Source organism: Rutidosis leptorrhynchoides, chromosome 7 (genome assembly GCF_046630445.1).
Source record: "Rutidosis leptorrhynchoides isolate AG116_Rl617_1_P2 chromosome 7, CSIRO_AGI_Rlap_v1, whole genome shotgun sequence".
Lineage (NCBI taxonomy): Eukaryota > Viridiplantae > Streptophyta > Magnoliopsida > Asterales > Asteraceae > Rutidosis > Rutidosis leptorrhynchoides.
In genome coordinates, this window is record NC_092339.1 from 246757748 (window position 1) to 246779589 (window position 21842).

The 21842-nt window shown below is 31.8% G+C and overlaps 1 protein-coding gene across 1 annotated transcript; it reads right to left on the minus strand.

The window, feature by feature from the left end:
- Window positions 1–1005: 1005 nt before the first annotated feature.
- On the minus strand, window positions 1006–9436 carry LOC139858663 (protein decapping 5). Its single transcript, XM_071847499.1, has 8 exons — window positions 9157–9436; window positions 8857–8957; window positions 6552–6623; window positions 5596–6474; window positions 4773–4844; window positions 1830–2024; window positions 1494–1604; window positions 1006–1411 (listed from the first exon to the last, which is right to left on the minus strand). The coding sequence occupies exons 1-8, from the start codon at window positions 9302–9304 to the stop codon at window positions 1232–1234; spliced, it is 1758 nt and encodes a 585-aa protein (XP_071703600.1). The 5' UTR covers window positions 9305–9436; the 3' UTR covers window positions 1006–1231.
- Window positions 9437–21842: the final 12406 nt, after the last annotated feature.

Below are 21842 nucleotides of genomic sequence, written 5' to 3' on the forward strand. Positions count from 1 at the left end.
TTTACCCTCAACTAATTAATTAGAAATCTCTCTCACCTTTGTAATTTAATTAATTCATTAGAGACAATATTATAAACTTTATCAAATTTACTTTCCATATTTGAAAGTGGACAATTAATCTGGGACGTCCTAAAAAGGAATACCGGACAATTAATCCGGGACGGAGGGAGTATATAATGCGCATGACCGGTCCTACACATCTTAATGCCCTGAATGAAACATTTGAAAAATGCCTTGAAAAAGTTTTACTCGTATTAAGTTACAATAACATTTCAAAGTTTTGAACCAAGTCCAGTTCTATACTTTTTAATGCCCCGAACAAAACATCTGATAAATGCCATTACAAAATTTTATAACGTTACTATACAATAAAATTGTGTATATAAGCTAAATAATTCCAACTAGTACTCCTTCAAATAAACCTAAAAAATTCACTTACACATTCATTCTCTCATCTTCATTCCGTCATTACTTTCTCCACATTCAACCACGTCAAAAACCCATTCAATTAACAATGAAACCCATTTCAAGGGAACCGAAACAACGGATAGCACCTAACACGTTCGGAGGTAATCCGTACGGTTTGTTTCAAGCCTAAGTTCCCCAAATTCAATTATCTCAACTAAGACCCAATGACTACAAATCTACAATGATTATTTGAATTGGACATTCAGTTCAGCAAAACACCGACTCCAATGAACTGTCCATTCAAGATGAAGTACCTACACCCACCTCATCACGACAAAAGTAAAAGAAAATGGAAAGATAGTTGCAAAAGACGACCCATCACAACAAAAGCAAAAAAGGTTTATTCCAAGTCAGGATTTGTTTGATAATCTTCGATTGGCCCAAAAGTTGGATTACAATTGTTGAAGATACCAATTGAAGAAAGGTTGGAAAAGAAGTCTTCAAATGATAATCTTCGATTGGCCAAAAGTTTGATTTGAAATACCCGTCGCATCGCCAAACCCCCAAGAAATACTATAAAACAAGTAAAATCCTCAAATATTACTAAGATCTTCAAATGATAAACTTTATGATATCTTAAGTCTACAATACTTGAGAAACAAACAGCAAAACATACACCATATGGAAGCTGGGAACATATATTCATCTAATATAATCATATAATAATAATCGCTCTTAAAAAGGAAAAACTAAAACGGAAGGATATAATTCACCATAATATATCCTTTGTGTACCGAAACATCTGTAAACATCATGAAACACTCTAATAATCACTAGCCGCATTCATATTTGGATTTCTGCCACCACGACCCCTCCCAACATAACCATATCCTCTTCCTCCTCCTCTTCCATGATAACCACCACCACCTCGAAAACGGCCTCCATGGTGGGGCCCACGCCCACCTCTACCACCACCTCTGTATCTTGAGAATTCTCCAAACGTCTGCAACAAAGCAACCGTAACAAGTAAGCATAATAGCTACAACGAGAAATTAGGAGACTAAATCTTCTTGAGTAGATCTCACCTCTGTATCTAATTTCATCTGCTCAGAGAACCTAGTCCTTCCATAATTTGATTGACGATCAGACGTGTTGCTAGATAATGAATCGAAAAAGTCGTCCTTACTGTAAACAGGCTGCATTTGCATTGTACATTTTAGTAGAATGCAAATATGATAAAAGGGAAGATCCTGGCTAATGCAGATATATGGCATTGATAACGAAATTTAAAATGGTTACACAAGTGAACGTAGACTTATTAAGACAAAAGACTCAAAAAAAGAAAAAACATTTTTCAAAAAAAAAAAAAAAAAAGAAGGAAAAAGTATCAAAATATAACATAAAGTGTACACAATTCTCACCTTCGCATCAAGTTTGGGTAAGTTGGGATCATTTTCCTCTTCTATTTCTTCCTCGTCAGTAGTATTTCCATCTTTCTCTTTCAGACCGGACCTGTTACATTTTCCCAAAGTACCCCAGACTTCATCCTTGTTAAATTTCTCATTCATCGCATTAAAATCAAACTCCTCGGTAAATTTCATCACTGGTTGTGAGCCCTGAATTATGGTATCAGTATACAATAAAAATTATACTTTTAATTAATACACATAATAGTTGGCTGATTATTATCTACGAAAAGGAAAAAGTATTTTCTCTCTCTTAAAAGGGCGATCCGGTTTTCACTTGTTCACCATCGAATATTAAGTTTTTTTCTTTTGATTTTTGCATCTCACCACCCCCACCAATCGATTCAGACATACTCGAATTGCATAACCTGAAATTTTCATTCAGATCCGACCACCACTGCCACCACACGCGCCGACTAGCTCCGGCGCCGGTAATCCACGCGCCGGCGCGTGAGCCACTGTTCCGACGCCATTCGCTGCTGTTCTTCTTCCAGTACGCCTGTATTGGATCGCCGAACAAAACCCTGGTGAGTTTTGGACTGAATTGTTGCTTTCATATTTCAGTTATAATTTTGAGATACCTGCTATCTCTGCTATTGCTATCTGCTGTGTATCATGGTGTCCAAGAAGAAGAAAAAGTTCCAAGATTTAACGGCGACTACTACTAGGGTTTTGCAAAACCGATCGGCTAGTCGTGGAACAGCGGATGCGGCCTTTAAAAGTGGAGAAGTGTCTTCATCTGATTCTGATGGGGATCGTTCATCTCAGATTATGGATGATGTCGTACGTTCCGACCTGATGGGAGATGAAGTTGATCAGCAAAATAAGAACGAAGGAGATGTACCAATTGATCAACCTGGGAAGGATAGTCGTGATTCAGAGGGGATGATTCTAAAAACCTATAGTTCTAGAAAGAGGAAGGGTAAAGTGAACCTGCTGATTGATGTTGGGGATGGTCCGTCTAAAGAAAAGAGGAGTGCTCAATTTGTTCCATATGTTGGTGATTCTTCTATTCCTGCTAATGAAAAAATACTCCCTGAAGTAATTAAAAAACGCAAGGGTAACAGGAAGAAAGGTGGACATGGTAAGAATTCTGCTGAAACTGATCATTCTATTGATGATATTGTAGCTAGTAATGATGATATTATTGCTAAATCTATTGGTGAAACAATTGCTGTTGCTAAACCGAATGTTTCTGCTAGTCCTGTTGTATTCTTTAAGAGTTCAAAAGATGGTAGTTATAATGAGGTTGATGTAAACCTAGTGGCTGCTGCTGAGAATGCTGTTAAGTTATTTAAGAGTGATGGTATTAGAGAGTCAATTGTTGTTCCCGATGATTTCTCCCAATTTACACTGGGTGGCAATGTGCCTTTAATGAATACGCAGGATAATAATACCGGTGATAAAGATAATGTTGACTCTGGGATTAAATCTACAACAATGGAAGGGGTTGAGACTAGTGATGGGCAAGGCAATACAAATACTAAAACCCCAAGAGCATGGATAAATCCAAACATCACTTTTGCTGACTTCTTAAAACAAAATAAAGATGAAGAAGAATTAAAAATGGAGTTCATTCCTCCTGTTTTAATGTCTAATGGTCAAAAGAGAGTAGTTTTCTCAGCTGAGGAGGTTAAGAAGGGCGGTAGTGCATTTTCTCTTCAATTATATGGGTATTTTATTGGAACTTCTATGGACTATAGGGTTGTAAATGCCCATCTAAGGAGAATGTGGCGGAGGTTTGACCTTAAAGAAATCGTCAAAACAGCTGCAGGATTTTATTTATGCAAATTTAATAATGAAAAGGGTATGAAAGAGGTTCTTGAGAGTGGTCCATGGTTAGTTAATAATGTTCCTTTTTTCGTGAATCAGTGGGAACCTGGGGTTTGGCTTGAAAAAATTGAACCTGAAAAAGTTCCAATTTGGATTTGCATTCACAATATACCCATTGAATTATGGAGTGGCAGAAGTATAGGTAAACTTGTTAGTGGTATTGGTAGGCCTATATTGATGGACAAAGTTACTTCGGAGCGATGTTTAAGTAAAAGTGGAAGACTAGGCTTTGCTAGAGTTTTGACTGAAGTCAATGCAGCTGATGACCTTCCTAGCTTTGTCGAATTTTCCTATCCTGTGATTGGTTCTTTTCCAGCCAAAGTGGGTAAACTTGAGGTGACTTATCAATGGAAACCGCCTTTATGCACTCATTGCAAAGTGTTTGGGCACTCTTTTAATACTTGTAAAATTAGGCCTAAAACAGAAGATGAAGTATCTGCACAAGTGTTAAAAGACGCTTTGAAAATCAACAATGATGGTGAAACAGTTGATTTAAATAACCAGTGTGTTGAGGATGGCTCTAAAGTTGTTGGTAAGAATGGAAGGATATTTCATAAGCTGAATTTTGATAATAATAAAAGTCAATGGCAGTCAATAGAAGCAAAAGGTATCAAGCAAAATGCAGTTAAGAATAATTATGGTATTAAAGACAATATTGCTGTGGAGGAAACAAATTGGAATGTGGAGACCCAGAAAAATCGAAATCATAATGTTTTAAGGAAAAGAGATAAAGGGAAGGGCATTGATGGTGAAGGTAATAATAAGACACATTCCAAAGATAGAATTGAAACAAACAATCCTTTTTATGTATTAGTAGATGATGAGGGTAATGATGATTGATGTTAGGTTTGATAATACTGCTCCGAAATCAGGGTATTCTACATCTTGTTAGTTTCTTACTTTATATCTAGTATAGGTCCTCGAGTTTCGCTCAAATTAGTGTTTCTCATGTTGTAATCCTCGTTGTATCATTTCCTTATCAATAAAATTATCTTGCTTTTCAAAAAAAAAAATTAATACACATAATAAGCCAAAAACAACAGTGTTACGAGGTACGAAAATTACCCCAGATCCTCTGCCTCTTCCACGACCTCTGTAATTGTAATTTGGGCGATTATGGTAAGTAGTTCCATTGGGCTAAAGAGCAATAATAGCAAGAAAAAAAACACCCATCAGAAAGAATGTCATGTTTCAAGAATCACATATCTATAATAGCCAAGGTTGTAAAACTCGCGAGTCAGGGACGAGTCCATCTGGACTTTTGAGGAACGAATCGGTCAAGTCCAGGATGTAGACCAACGTTGACTTTTAGTAATAACAAATAAATTAAACATATATACATTACGCATAAATATGTCAAACATAAATCATAAATATTTAAAGCATAGATAAATGAGACAGAATCTAATTTTTAAAAAAATAAAAATTTTGACGTAATTTTGACTTTGACCGACTCAAACCCGACTCGACCGACTCATCCCAACTTTGACCCGGCTTTTTAGAGTTGAACTTTTAAGGTGTTTTTGGGCAAGTCAGGACGGACTAGTCCTAAGCCGACAAGTCGGCTGACGCTCGGCCGACTTTAACAACATTGATGATAGCTTGTTCCTCGTCTTTCTAAGGAACGAACATTAGCCCCTAAAGAACAGAACTAAAATGTATCATACAGTAGACCAGATGAGTTATCTTTTAAAATAACAACTTAAATGTACTCGTTATTCTACACATAAGAGTTCAGATTCAGCAATACATAATCTTCTATATTATAATACTTTATGTAAACCTATTCAACTATGATTTTACGTATATAAACTTAACAATTTGATATGATATATTTGAATATACTACCAGATGATGTTTGCAAATGTAAAATGTTAACAGCTCATACCTTTGAAGCAATTTGTGCTTGAGGTGGTAATGGCAATAATGGAGGCTGAGGTTCTGTTGTCACTGCAACAGGCGCAGACAGTGGAGAAGAAGACACTGGTGGTACTGGAACCACTTCAATATCATTACGAGCTGCTGCTAAAGAAGATTGAGATGAAACAACGTTACCAGGCACAGACTGAAGGAGCTGCCCGGGAGTTACTAGAGATGGTGCGGGTGATTCAGTCGAGACAAGTGGTGGCCCGCCAACAGATGCTACAGGTGGGGTCGTGGTTTGATAAGGAAACCTTGAACCAGAAAACATATTAGGCATAACGGGAGGTATGGTGACATTGGCATCACTTGTAACAGTAGCAGAAGTAGTAACCAGAGAGTTAATTGAGTTGTTCTGCATCATACTAGGCAAAGACGGTAGAGTGGACCCCAAGAAAGAGTTGGATGTTACAGTAGCTGAGCTGGTCGGTGCCGGAAATAAAGAAGACGGATATTCGGGGAAGCTTGGAGCGGATGTATTCGGTGGGCCAGCCGACACGGGTGCGTTAAAGTTAGGATACTGCATTGGTTGATGTAAAGAAGGTGACATTCCGAACCCCTGTGGTGGCCGGGGCAATGATTGTTGTTGCATCTGTGGAAGTGCATTTGGCGGGGGATAATATCCGGGCCAATACATCGGCATTGCGGGCCCGCTACTGGTTGTATTTGGAGGAGGTGATGGGCCCCACAATCCAACATTCCCACCAGGTTGATATAAAGGGGGCCCACCTTGGAAAGTTGGCCCGGCTTGTCCCAGATGTGGATTATAGGTATTAGGAATAGACGAGGAGTCATTAGCAGTAGCAGGTATGTTCGAAGATGTTGAAGGTGGTCGAGGATAATGAGACTGCATAGAAACAGAGTGTTCAGACCTTTTATATAATCAAAGAGGTGTTAAATACATTATGGATCCTTTGTAATTACCTGAATAATGGCAGGATCACTGTTTACGGATTGTGTGGATTGAATAGGCTGAGATGACTTCACCTGAAGATCCTGCAAAAACAGAAAAGTGACTTCAACATCAGTCTGAAAGCCTATACAGCAGCTAACATTAAAAAAACAAAATTCAAAGTATCATGCGTGACAAGATGGCAAGATGCAATGGCATTCATAATCAAACTGAAATATGCATGGGGCAATCATTATCAAGGTTGTAGAAATCCCGATTTAATCCTATTAAGAAAGCAGGCCGATTACATTTTCCAAAATTAATCTCTCAACGTTATGGGTCAAATACGAATTTAGTTGTTCAAAGTCGGATATAGACGGTAAAAATCGATGAAAATTGGTCAAAGTCATAGTCAGTTATATTTATGTTTCTAGCAAAATATGTTAAGGTTTGTTTATATTAGAATTTTGAAATTTATTATTTAAATGTTCGATAAGTCTAATCAGATAGATCCCCGATTTGGCGGAATAATCTCTATAAGGTTCGAAACGAGTAATCCGCCTTTTACAACCTTGACCATGATTAAGATTGAGTGCATTGATTCATTCGAATTCCAGCTTTCAGTGATCTGCCATTTCCAAGTTATTTCTAAATGCATGTGACTATAAATGCACAGGTAAATATGTCCAACAATAACAATCTCTCGACAGAATTTTACACATAAGATTATATAGTTATGTACTTCCATTAATCCATATCACAAATAACAATAACAATATCTCTCTTTCATATTAGATTCATTTGTTAACAATTATTATTAATTACAATTCAATGCATGACACATAACGTAGTACTATTTGAAAGAAAACTATTCATAATCCAGATTTAAGGTGCGTTCAGACGAAGAATACAAAGAAGTTCGCCAGCTATACAACGGTACAGCAGGAAACTTCATCGTTATTACGCTCTTCAATATAACTAGGGTACTCTTGGTCAGTGGAGTACAATGACAAGGCGAAACAACGTACTTGTTACGTTCCAATTTTATTGGCCATGTTACTATTTTTGTTTAAAAATCATAAAACTCTACAATTCGACCTCATTTATTACTTTCAATCATCTATTTATAAGATTCTAGTCGAACGTGCCTCTTATATAAAAGCAAATTTGAAATTTACCCAACCTATCTTAAATACAAAATAAATTTTTAGGGAACAATAAAAGTGGGATGGAGGGAGTAATCAGCCTATAATCACAAAACGACAATGGAATTATCCTTCATTACCTTGAGTGAATGATTCTATGCAGTAATAACACACACTTCAAAATTATACGGGATAAAGAAAGGGAGATATATAAGTAAAAATGCTAACTTTCCTAAATATAAAAGCATTATTTGTAACCATGTCTTTGAAAGAAAAAAAAAAGTAGTTTTTTTAGCATATTCTTAAAATTTCATACCTTACTATTGTGGTTAATCTAAGCTCAATTTTTAATACCTACCAAACATCCAAGCTCATTTTCCTAGATGCCATGAGATTCTGGCTTTGTGATAATATAGATATATAGATAGATGGATACAAAATATACCAAAGTCAACACATGGTAAAAGTGAGATAAATGCTATTTCTATATTTCACCGATGACTTAGATGCACGAGTTAACGGTCCAAATAGAAAACTTCCTCAAAGTATTTTTTTTTTCTCTTGTCACCATTACTATGCTACACCACCTCATTGTAAGATAACATTATATTTCCTCTTTCGTTGTCAAATTTGATGGGTAAGCAATGTGGTATCAGAGCATACACCCTGATCTTACACATTCCTCTTTCTATTGGATCCAAATTAGTATTACTAATAAATCATACACACAGATCTTCAAACAACGAAAGAGACCGTCTAAATATTGTCTTTACACTTTAGTAAAGTTTAATGATTACATTTTAACTATATTAAGTAAATATCTTAAGCATTACATCTTGAAATAATAGATGTCCAATACAACAAGTAGCAAGCACCATTTCAAGAAAAATTAGTAGCTTCGATAAAGTAGCCGTTTTACAATCCTGATTCATGTGCTAGTCAAACAAATGTACATAAAACTTGAGCAATCACCAATAAACAAATAGAGAAATAAAAGCACTAACATATACAATTGAACAAAAGTTGAGACGAGTAATTGATTTTTGAAACTAAATCTTGAAGATCATGGTAACGCCTGATTATACTTGTGTTTCTAACCTATTTGCGTGATTGACTCATAAGAATTTAGATTGCTTCTTCTACAACAAACTAGCTTTTAAAAAAACAATCCCATTCAATAATGATAAGGTACCTTGATATCACTTCCACGAAATAAAATGTATTCATACACTTTGTCACCAGGCATCACTTGTGGACCATCTTTTTTTCTCCCTTCAGTCCCAAATGATCTTACTGCAAGGTTTCATTGATGAGTTAATATCTCATTATATTTTTATAAACAATAAAATAATCATTTGGATAATGTATGTATACATAATCAACAAAAAATTGCCCTAATTAGGTCTAATAAATAAACAAGTCGGAAGCATAATCTGAAAAAAATTAAGAATCGGAAGCATGAAAGAAGAGAGATTGAACACAAAATGATTACCGTTAGTTAATCCGATAGAAGATTCATCGGTGTTGATGCTATACAAAATTCCTTCATATCTAATTTCACTTTTGGAAGTCAAACTAATTAAGCTTCCAATGTAAGAATCGGCGGACGAACTCGGAGATTTAGAACCTTCAGTCGCCATAAACGTATACTTGTTATATTTTGCTGAGTATGATGATTGTAATTTGGAGTGTTTTTGAGTATTGATGAGTTAGGGTTTTTTTTTGTATCGGTTATCTGCTTGTCGTTTTTGTGTGTATTACTATACACTTTTGATTTGGGGATCCTATTTTATTTATATTTAAATTAAATTTAAATATTTATATTTAATATTTATTTATACACCATGTGTCCCAAATCTATTGTCTCCAGACAAAAAACACACAGTTTTAAAAAAAGTACCTGTCACATGTACTTTACATGTACTTTTCTGTTTACTTTCCAGTCTTACCCCTTACTTTCTACCTACCTTTTTGTCATACATGCATAAAGTAGGGGCACAAAAAACTTTTATCACATTACTCTTTTCCATTTATGGACGTGGACAATTAATTTGGTACATTAAAAATGGAATAATGAACTATAGATTTAGGACGGAGGGAGTATAAAATTTAATACTTGAGTTTATTTACTGCAACTAATATGTTGACTTGCCAAGAGATGAGAGGCATACATATTTCACCATAACATATTTATTAAGCTGTGAAAATCCATCAAATATATTGTTGCAATGCTGGTATACGTTTGAAAGTGTAAAAACAGAAAAATTTTACTAGTATAAGTTAAAATAATTTAGACAAATATATTTTTCGGAATTTGTTACAAACATTACTGTATGCTTAATTAGCATACATTTGTTGCAATGCTTACACATACAGCTCCAACAACCGAATTACAACAACATATGCTATATTGGTACTATTTTCCGTCTAGCGGCTAAAATGTACTAGTACAACACTAGAATTGTTCAGCGTGGTGGAAAGTGTTGACGACTGATGTTTGCCCTCAGGAAAATCCCTGCAGACCCGGATCATGGATGAGTTCTCCGTGGGGTGGCCTTATCAGTCTTCTAGGACCAAAGTATGAGATGGTCCGTCTAGCGTATTGTTGCTAATAGTGGAGTTCTATAGTGAGAAAGTACTGTATGAGAGAGAAAGTGTGCTCTCTGCCACAAGTGACTGAATTGTAAAATGTGGTGACCCATGGGGTCTATTTATAGGCGCAGATCCTTCGTAATTTTCGAAAACATGTGTCAGATGTTAATTAATTCAATTATGCGAAATATCCACAACCGACTTAGGCTTGGAGCTGACGTGGCATGTGTGTCGCTCATGCGCTTATTTAAGGGCTTAAGCATAGATCTTCCTTCAGGGCTTATGCATGACGCTGGGCGGCCTGGCATAACTGTAAAACGTCGAACGGCTATTAAATAATATCTGCTATTATTGTTGTCTTTTATGCGTTTCGAATGTTTCTTCTATTAAAAAAAATGATGCTTTTATGCGTGTAGCCCATAGGATACACCATTAAGTCCCCTTCGTTTAATGTCTTTATTTTTGCAAAAAATAAAGTCATTAAACTATAAAAGATAAGAAGTGTCTTTTTCGAAAACATATATCTTCTATTTTTTGATATGATGTGACCCCAATGATGCACTTTGCCACCAAAATCCCTCATTTTTGTTTTGAGTTTAAATAAAAAAAAAATTGAATTTCAAAATGATCCCTACAACTAATCCGAACCATACACGTGTCTCGATCAATATATCTTCCAAATTTCCCATTCGCCTATAAATACTCCGTTTATTCATTCATTTTCTTTTTTCTAACTCTTCAATCTTCTCGAAGGATCATTTTGTACAAGCAATTCTAGGGTTTTCCAATATCATACCTGCGAGGTTAGTGTTTTTCTTACTTCTCCCACTTTTTTTGTTTTAAAATTTCTACCATGGCCGAATCAACGTACGAGTACCTCTTCAAAGAAAGACGGTCAAGACGTCAATACGATTGGCAATTTCGTGACAGAATCGGACTTAGAAGTCATGTACGTATCGTTCAAAAACCTTAGGCGTTTGAATCCAATTGTTCCTTCTTCAACTATAAATTACAACTTACTGTAGGTAATCTTCGTATTCCCTTTTCTTCCTTCTTACTAAAGGTTCTTGCCCACTATGAAGTTTTTCTTAGTCAAATACACCCTTTTGGTCTGCAAAAGGTATATTTTGTTTGATATGTATTTTAATTGTCACAATTCCGAATCCGGCTTGTTAGCAAATGCTGGTATACGTTTGACAGTAAAAAAGGAAAAAGTTTTGTGGGTAAAAAAGATTCATCTCTAAAGTTCTGGAAAGAACCATTTTTTTATGTAGATAATAAAGTCATTTGGGAAACATGGGCTGCTATACGTGATTGGTCCAAAGCTAAGATAGGTGCCAGTAAAACTATTACATTAACTGAGAACGAGAATAATTTGGTGGAGTCTCTTAAAACTTTAAATCAGCCTCAAAGATCATATGTGGATATGGAAGCAATTCTGGTTCTTTGCGGTGTGAGTAGTGAATAGAGTGATGGGTTTATACATGTACTGCGGTTGAAAGGCCATGGTAGGCTTTCTTGTTAGTCTGCTGTATTTTAATACCTCAACATAATCCATATGTTTCTTATGTATGCTATTTTTGTGTTTACTTGCATTGTTTATGCAGAAGATAAGAAATGGAAGGTTACTGAAACGTTTAATGCTCGTAACTTGGATAATATTGAAGTTGTAGAGCGTCCCAAGACTGCTGAGGAACTTAAGGCCGAGAGGCAAAATTGGCTGATTTTGAAAAATAATTGAAGAGTCCTGAACGAACGACGGAAGGAGAAGGTGGTGGTGCTGACAAGGTTGAAAAAGACGTGAGACGGGGCCGAAAAGTTAGCGACCTCAAAACGTCGCAACGGAAAAAACGGGGTCGAAACGGATGTTGACTAACGTTGACATATATATATATATATATAAAAAAAATATATATTTATATATATATATATATAAATATAAAGTTGACCGTTTTTTCCGTCTTTGACCGTTTTTTTCCGTCTTTGACCGTTTTTTTCCGTCTTTGACCGTTTTTTCCGTCTTTGACCGTTTTTACCGTTTTTAGCGTTGTTGACCATTTTTTAAGCGTTGACCGTCTTTTTTTCCGTTTCAAGGCCCGTTGCAACGATACTAAGGAAAATCCGTTGTGGCGTCCGTTGCGGCGCCCGTTTCAGCCTCTTTTACAACACTGGGTGCTGGTGAACCCACCCCTGAAGTTGAAATTCTGGATGTTACTCCTCCTCCTCCATCCAGGAAGACGTTAAAATGCTTGAAGCATGAGGGTAAAGGCCCAGTTGATGCTACCACTCCTTCCAAGAAACAAATAAGTATATAGTTTGTTCATTTTATGTCATGCTATATTCTGTCTTCCTTTTGTCATGCTTATATTTGATTTGTTGACCTGGAATTGTTCTTTCAAATGACGAAGAAGCTACTGGTGATGATGCTGATGATGATTTTGCTGATTATGATGATGAAAAGTTTATTGAAAGGACTCCTTATTCTCCACATGTTACTTCCATAGGTCCATACACAACACAATCTTCTTCCTCTTCCCTTCCTCAGCCATCCGTGCCGCTAGATGACATGTGATCATTTATTGAAGACCCTATCAACAAATCTGGTAAATACATCAATTTTTTGAAGGTGATCTTTTGTTGAAATTGATGTATACTATCATTAGAAGTGTGACGACCCAGAAATTTCTGAACAAATTTAAACTTAACCTTTATATAGTTTCGACACGATAAGCAAAATCTATTAAACCGAGTCTCAAAATGTTGGAACTATTTTTCATGAATGCAATTGACCTTTGACTATTCCCGGCGATTCACGAACGATTGTTGTAAATGAATATATATATATATATATATATATATATATATATATATAAATATAATTTTATAGAATAGATTGAAATAATAGAATACAAGTTAATCATTTGAGTTAATTAGGTAAAATAATACACAAGATAAAAAGTTATTAATAAAAAAAGAAACTATATATAAAAATATATGATTTCTATGTGTAATTATTATTATATTGTAATATATATAAAATTTATAAATAATGAATATTCAATAAAAGTTATCATATAGTATATTAAATATAACATAAGTAATAAATACAGGTTAAAAATATAGTTGTTATAATATCATTACTTACATTATAAATATTGATATTAATATCTGTATTAATGATATTATGTTATAAGTATGAAATCTGATATGTATAGATTGTATATTATTATTATTATTAAAAATTATTAGTATTCAGTATTAGCATTATTATTATTGTTAATTTTTATTTTTTATCATTATCATAATTAATAAAATTATTACTATTAAAATTATGGTAAGTATTTTTGATTTTAATATATATATATATATATATATATATATATATATATATATATATATATATATATATATATATATATATATATATATATATAACTTATTATTATTATTATATCATTGTTATTATTATTATTAGTATTATTGTTATTAATATTAAAATACAACTTAATATCATTGTTATAAATATTATTATAATTATTATTAGTAATATTATAATTATTATTATCTAATATATTTTATTTCTTACTTTTAATATAAAATGTACTTATAAACAAGGACATATAACGCGTAATTTTTTATTTATTCATATGTCACAATCTGTTATTTAGTTTCCTGTCTACTGTTCTGCTTGTGAGATATGGTCGACATCCTCTATTTGTTTATGACAACCGATCATCCTTCTTTATTGATTATAAATTCATTCGAATATCCATCTTCTTTATCAAATAAAATTTCTGATAGCTGCTGTAAATTGAAAAACTAAACAGAAATCAAAAGACTCCAACCAAATATCTCTGTTCTTCAATTTTTTAGCCAAAACACGATTTTTAATCGAATTTCAAAATACATAGATGCAGTTATGTTAGGAATCACTCGAATAATCTATCTGTAAGTTGCTAGCCTCTAATTCCCCAAATTGATTATTAATTTCCAAGTCAAAGTTTTAATTTTATAAAGTCAAACTTTATTCTTTGATCGAATTCGAGTTATAGGTTTCAATTGAAGTGCAATTGAGGGTTGAGAACGATTTTAGGAAGGCTTTAAAACTTATTTCATGTTATAAATTTTAGCTAAAACGTTTTCAATTTCTATATCATTTTTTTAACCGAACAGCAGCAGCGATATTACACCCTTTTTATTTTTTTATTTTTTCTTTTTCAATTACTGATTAGTACAAACCGGTATGCGTTATGTAAAAGTTTATTGAAGAATCTAAATCTTGGGTTGTTATAAGTAAATTGGTTTTGAACTGGGATCGATTAGGTTTAGGCAGAAGAGAAGAAGGAGGAACCAGGATATAAAACGGGGTTAAATAAATTCATAAGGAAAATAAAACAGAAATGTAAGGACGGAGGAGTGGCTGGGAGTTGTGTTTGGTGAGCGAGAGGTCTCGGGTTCGATCCTTGTTGGTGCAATCTTTTTAAAATAGGCTTCTAAGGTAGTTTACATACCAAAAATCATTATTTTTGTTATTATTATTGTTATTATGATTATTATTATTATTATTAATATTATTATTACTTATTGTTATTATTATACAATTAAAATGATGATTATTATTAGCAATTAGTTATTATTAAGTAATGACATTAGAGCATAATAAGTATTATTATTATTATTATTATTATTATTATTATTATTATTATTATTATTATTATTATTATTATTATTATTATTATTATTATTATTATTATTATTATTATTATTATTATTATGATTTTGGTTATTATTATTATCATTAGTATTATTGTTATTAATACATGAAAATGATTATTATTATTATTAGTATTATTATTACTATTACTATTATTGTTACTATTATAGTTAAGTATTAGTAGGTAATATTATTATTATTATAGTATTTATTATTATTATTATTATTATTATTATTATTATTATTATTATTGTGAAAATAATACAAATTATTATTATTTTCATAAATATTGGTATTATTATCACTTTATAAATGTTAGAACCATTTTTATGAGTATATTATTATTAATATCATTATTATTATCACTAATGAAATCATGACCATTAGTATCTCAATTAGTAATATTAAGTAGTATAACTATTATCATTTTTATTATTATTAATATTACCTTAGTATTACTATAACTAATATTTTGTAAACAAAAGATTAAGTAAATAAAAATATGTATAATAACCAAAACTTAAATATATAAACACTTTACTTAAATATATAAAATAAATATATAATAAAGTATATAAGTTATTAATATAAAAATTATCACTAATAATAATATAATTATTTGTTCAATAGGTTCGTGAATCCGAGGCCAACCCTGCATTGTGCAATGTTGTCATATGTATTTTTACTACAAAATACAGTTTTGTGAGTTTCATTTGCTCCCTTTTACTCTTTATATTTTTGGGACTGAGAATACATGCGCTGTTTTTTATAACTGTTTTACGAAATAGACACAAGTAATTGAAACTACATTATATGGTTGAATGGACCGAAGCCGAATATGCCCCTTTTAACCTGGTAATCTAAGAATTAGGGAACATCACTAATTTTGAGAATTAGTGCACTCCTAATTGACGCGAATCCTAAAGGTAGATCTACGGGAACTAACAACCCCCATTCTAGAATTTAGAATGCTTTAGTACTTTGAAATTTATCATGTCCGATGGGTGTCCCGGAATGATGAGGATATTCTATATGCATCTTGTTAATGTCGATTATCAGGTGATCAATCCATATGAATGATTATTTTTGTCTCTATGCATGGGACGTATTTTTATGAGAAATGGAAATGAAAATCTTATGGTCTATTAAAATGATGAAAATGATCGATTATGATAAACTAATGAACTCACCAACCTTTTGGTTGACACTTGAAAGCATGTTTATTCTCAGGTATGAAAGAAATCTTCCGCTGTGCATTTGCTCATTTTAGAGATATTACTTGGAGTCATTCTTGACATATTTCAAAAGACGTTGCATTCGAGTCGTTGAGTTCATCAAGATTATTATTAAGTCAATTATAGTTGGATATATTATGAAATGGTATGCATGCCGTTAACTTTCGATGTAATGAAAGTTTGTCTTTTTAAAAAACGAATGCAATGTTTGTAAAATATATTCCCTCCGTCCCAATTTAATAGTCCACAGACAAAATGGCACACAGTTTTAGGAAATCCCACTAACTTCATTTATCCATCAATGAAATATTTTCTCTCTCCAGATCCACCAATCAAATCCTCTTTCCTTTCTATTTATGGAAGTGGACTATTAATTTGGGACATCCCAAAATGGAAAAACAGGACTATCTAATTCGGACGGAGGTAGTATCATATAGAGGTCAAGTACCTCGCGATGTAACCAAATGTAATGTATTCGTCCAGATGGATTAGGACGGGTCGTTAAAAGAAGTTTGCTATTTTGTGCTTGTTCTGAAAGTTATATTATATTGTGCAGTCAAACTCTGTGGCAGACCTTTCCTCATCGCTTTCCTCTTAACTATCAATGAGAGCCTGCAATCTACTATCGCTTCCTTGATGCTGCATACTCAACACGTGTTGCACAGCCTAAAGATGCAACAGGCTCAAGAGTTTGTTGTTGCCAAAGCTGATGAAAATGCATCAAAATTGAATAAATTAGAAATTGAAGTGCAGGATGTGCATAAACGATGGTCTACTGTTGCAGATCTTGTACAGAAAAAAGAGGAAGCTTTGAAGATTGTTGAAGGTTCTTGTGTTCAGTTGAGAGCAGCGAAAGAAGAATTGCTGAAGGAGATTGAAAGGCTGAAGAAATCGCTGAGGATGATCGGGGTGAAACCCAGGAGAAAACTGTTGTTGCTAAGGGTAAATTTACTGAGTGGAAGAATGGCATTCCTACCTTGGTGCAGAGGGTCCTTGATCCGAACACGGTTGGGAATGCATTTATTAACTACCTTCGTACTGCACTAGTGAAGGGTATGTCCGAGGCTGTTGATTGTGACAACCCGGAAATTTTCGACCAAATTTAAACTTAATCTTTATATATTCCCGACACGATAAGCAAAGTTTATAATGTTGAGTCTCAAAAAGTTTGAACTGTTTCATATATTCAATTGACTTTCGACCATTCCCGACGATTCACGAACAATTGTTATAAATAGATATGTATATATGTATATATATATATATATATATATATATATAATATATATATGTATATATATGTATATATATGTATATATATGTATATGTATATATATATGTATATATATATATATATATATGTATATGTATATATATATATATAATAGTATATATAATAATTGGAAATGATAAAATACAATTTAATCATTTAAATTAAAAATGTGAAATAATATACAGATTAATTAGGTTGATATATATATATATATATATATATATATATATATATATATATATATATATATACGATTTTTATACCTAATTAATATTATATTAAATTACAATATATATAAAATATAGAAATATTAAATAATCAATATATGTTATTATATATTAGATGTTATTAAATATTACATACTTAATAATATGTAATATCAACATATTAAACTTACTTACAAGTTAAAAATGCTATATTAGTATTACTTTCATTAAAATAAAGATTTACTATTATTATATAGATATGAAATTTGATACATTTAGATGGTTATAATTATTACTAATATTATTGTTACTATTATTAATATAATTATTATTATACTTAGTAGTAAATTATGATTTTTGTCATTATTATTATCATTATTATTAATATTATCATATTATTATCATTATCCTTGATGATTATTATTATTATCTTTACCATCAATATTATTATTATGATTGATATCATTATTAAAATATTATTATTAAAATTTTTTATCATTGCTTTAGGTATTATTATTATTATTATTATTATTATTATTATTATTATTAATAGTATTATAATTTTTATCATTATTAATGATATTGTAATATTATTAGTATTAATGTAATTATAGTTATTAATTATTAATAATATGGAAAGTATTATTATTATTAAGATATTATTAATATATCTATATTTTTAATCAATATATCAAACAAATATTACAGAATCTGTTTTATATCCACATCAGCCTTTATAAATTTTGTTCCTGTCTCTGATTGTGTTAATATATCGAATTCAATTCAGTATACAAACAAATTCCGTTTGAAGTCATTGTCCACTTTTGATTTTTTTTTGTTCTTTCTTCCTTGGTTTGATTTTACCTGTCTACACCCACTTATTAAATAACAAATCGATTATTGATAAAATCATTCAACAACTGTTATCATTATTGTGTTCAAATTCTATTTTGCTCAAAACCCATATCTTCATGTCCACTATAAACCACCTTGAAGCCACCATCACTAGTCAAGAACCACCACCTTCACAACACCAAAGCCGCCACCTCCACCATGATCAATCATCGACAACCATTGCATCACCCAGAAACACATCATCTCCTTAATTCTATCTGTTTTCTGTTTTTGTTTCAATCAAAGACACCAAGGTCTCCACCAGTAATCATCACCTCTCTTCTTCTTTTGCAAAACTCACCATCACACACCTATAAAAGTTAGTCGTTACTATTATTATTCCTGGATCGATTCACACACCAACGGTATCATCACCAAACCTCTTGTTATTATTAGTTTTTATGTATTTATGTTTTCATCATTGTTGCTTTCTGTTGAACCACCATCGACAACCATACGATTCAAATTAAAACGAACCTAGGAACCATCTTATTGCTTACTGCTATGACCCACTTGGGACTGCCATTTAATAACCATAAACCACTTCCCAGTTTCACCAAACCCATCACCTTCAATTCACTCACCCTTCCTGTTTATCAATCAATCAAACACCCCATCAAAACCACTTGAAATACCATTGTTAAGTATTCTTGGTTCGATCAGATTATCAAACAAAAATTGCTGCCATATCCTGTACGAAAACCCACCTTATTGTTCATGTTGTAAGCTATTCGAACACTTCCCGAACGAGAACTAAAACCCACCTGCAAAACAAACTGCTCCGTTTGTTTTATTCTTTTTGTTCATGATCTTTTGAAAACCTGCTACACTACCTATCTGTTTCTGATTACTATTCGTGATTCACTCCACCATAAACTCACCTCAGTCCCCACCATACAACTGGTATATTCTTTTCGTTTCCAACTGTAACACTTTGATACTTAATAGATTATTTATTTGGTTTTGGGACTACCATTCGATATTAAAAAAATATATATATAAATAAAGATTTCCACTTTATACTGATGGCCGACAACCTTTATAAGGGGAATAACTCAATTAACTTTTTTAATTTACTAGTGGGTTATAAAGAAATATAAGTCATTAAAGAAGGATGACGTGTTTAAGAGGAGTGTTACAAAAACAGAAAGGAGGATAATGACGGCGATGAGCACAGAAACACGATTTAGATGAAAGTGATTCGAAAACGATAATGATGTTAAATATGATGTTAACCGAAAGATAAAGATAATGATGATTAGATAACGATGGCGAGATTTAGATGATTAGGTTATGATCATGATTTTGATGATGGGATAAAAATTACTGACCGTAATATCTTCTTGTCAGTTTAATGAATCGAACCAAAACCCATTTAAGCATAAATTATAACCGAGCCTTCTTTTGTGATGCTATTGGACTGATTTGTGGATCAAGTTCCTTAATGGACTATAATTTGAGTGTGATTAGATTGGGCCATTGAATCAAAAGAATACGGGATAAATAAATAAGGAGTATGATATTCAATAGAAAAACAGAAACGGTTCCATGGTTATGGGGTGTGTATGGTGAACAGGAGGTCGTGTGTTCGAGCCCGGGCATGGACGATTTTTTTTTAAGGCTTGATACTTTAAGGTAGTATTTCTTTTATTATTATTATTATTATTATTATTATTATTATTATTATTATTATTATTATTATTATTATTATTATTATTATTATTAATTATTATTATTATTACAATTATGATTATGATTATTATTATTATTATCATAAGAACTATTATTATAATTATTATCATCATTAATATTAAGATTATTATTACTATTATTATTATTGTAAGTATTATAGGTATTATTATTATTATTAACATTAGTATTAGTATTATCATTAAGAATATTATTAGTAGTATCATTATTATTAATATTAGCCTTAGAATTCTCATTTAACATTGATACCAGTATTATTATTAATATGACTATTAAAATGCTATTAAAACTATAGTTATTAATAAAAATACCATTTTTATTAAAAATATCACCTTATTAAAAAAATATCGTTTTTATCTTATCATTTTTATCATTTTTATTATTATTAATATCATTATTATTATTATTATTATTATTATTATTAAAAATTATTATTACTACTATGATACTCCTTCTAAGATTATTGTAAATATTATTTTGCAAACAAAAATAAATTTATATAAAAATAAATTTATTACATAAGTATACTAATATTACTTAATATTATGATATAATATTATTTATATTAATGTAACGTTAACTAAATTATATATCGAATAAAGCATTATAATATATCATAAGTATTAATAGAATTATATATAAATATTAATATTAATACATAACTAACTATATATAAATTTGTTCGATTACGATTATATGTTTTAATATATATGAATGATCTAGGTTCGTGAATCCGAGGCCAACCCTGCATTGTTCAGTATCGTGGTATGAATATTTTTACTACAAAATATTATATCGTGAGTATCATTTGCTCCCTTTTTAAATGCTTTTGCAATATATATTTTTGGGACTAAGAATACATGCTTTTTTATGAATGTTTTACAAAATAGACACAAGTAATCGAAACTACATTCTATGGTTGGATTATCGAACCGAATATGCCCCTTTTTAGCTTGGTAGCCTAAGAATTGGTGTTTATGATAATTGCCACCAATTGACGCGAATCCTAAAGATAGATCTATTTGGCCCAACAAGCCTCATCCGAATTACGGATGCTTTAGTACTTCGATTTATCATGTCCGATGAGAGTCTCAGAATGATGGGGATATTCTATATGCATCCTGTTAAGGTCGGTTACCAGGTGTTCAATCCATATGAATGATTTTTATGCAGATGCATGATATTTATGAGAAATGAAATGAAAATCTTGTGGTCTATTAAATTAATGGAAATGATTGTTTATGATAAACTAATGAACTCACCAACCTTTTGGTTGACACTTGAAAGCATGTTTATTCTCAGGTTTGAAAGAAATCTTCCACTGTACATTTGCTCATTTTAAAGATATTACTTGAAGTCATTCATGACATATTTCAAAAGATGTTGCATTCGAGTCGTCGAGTTCATCAAGATTATTATTAAGTCAATTATAGTTGGATATATTATGAAATGGTATGCATGCTGTCAACTTTCGATGAAATGAAAGTTTGTCTTCTAAAAACGAATGCAATGTTTGTAAAATGTATCATATAGAGGTCAAATACCTCGCGATGT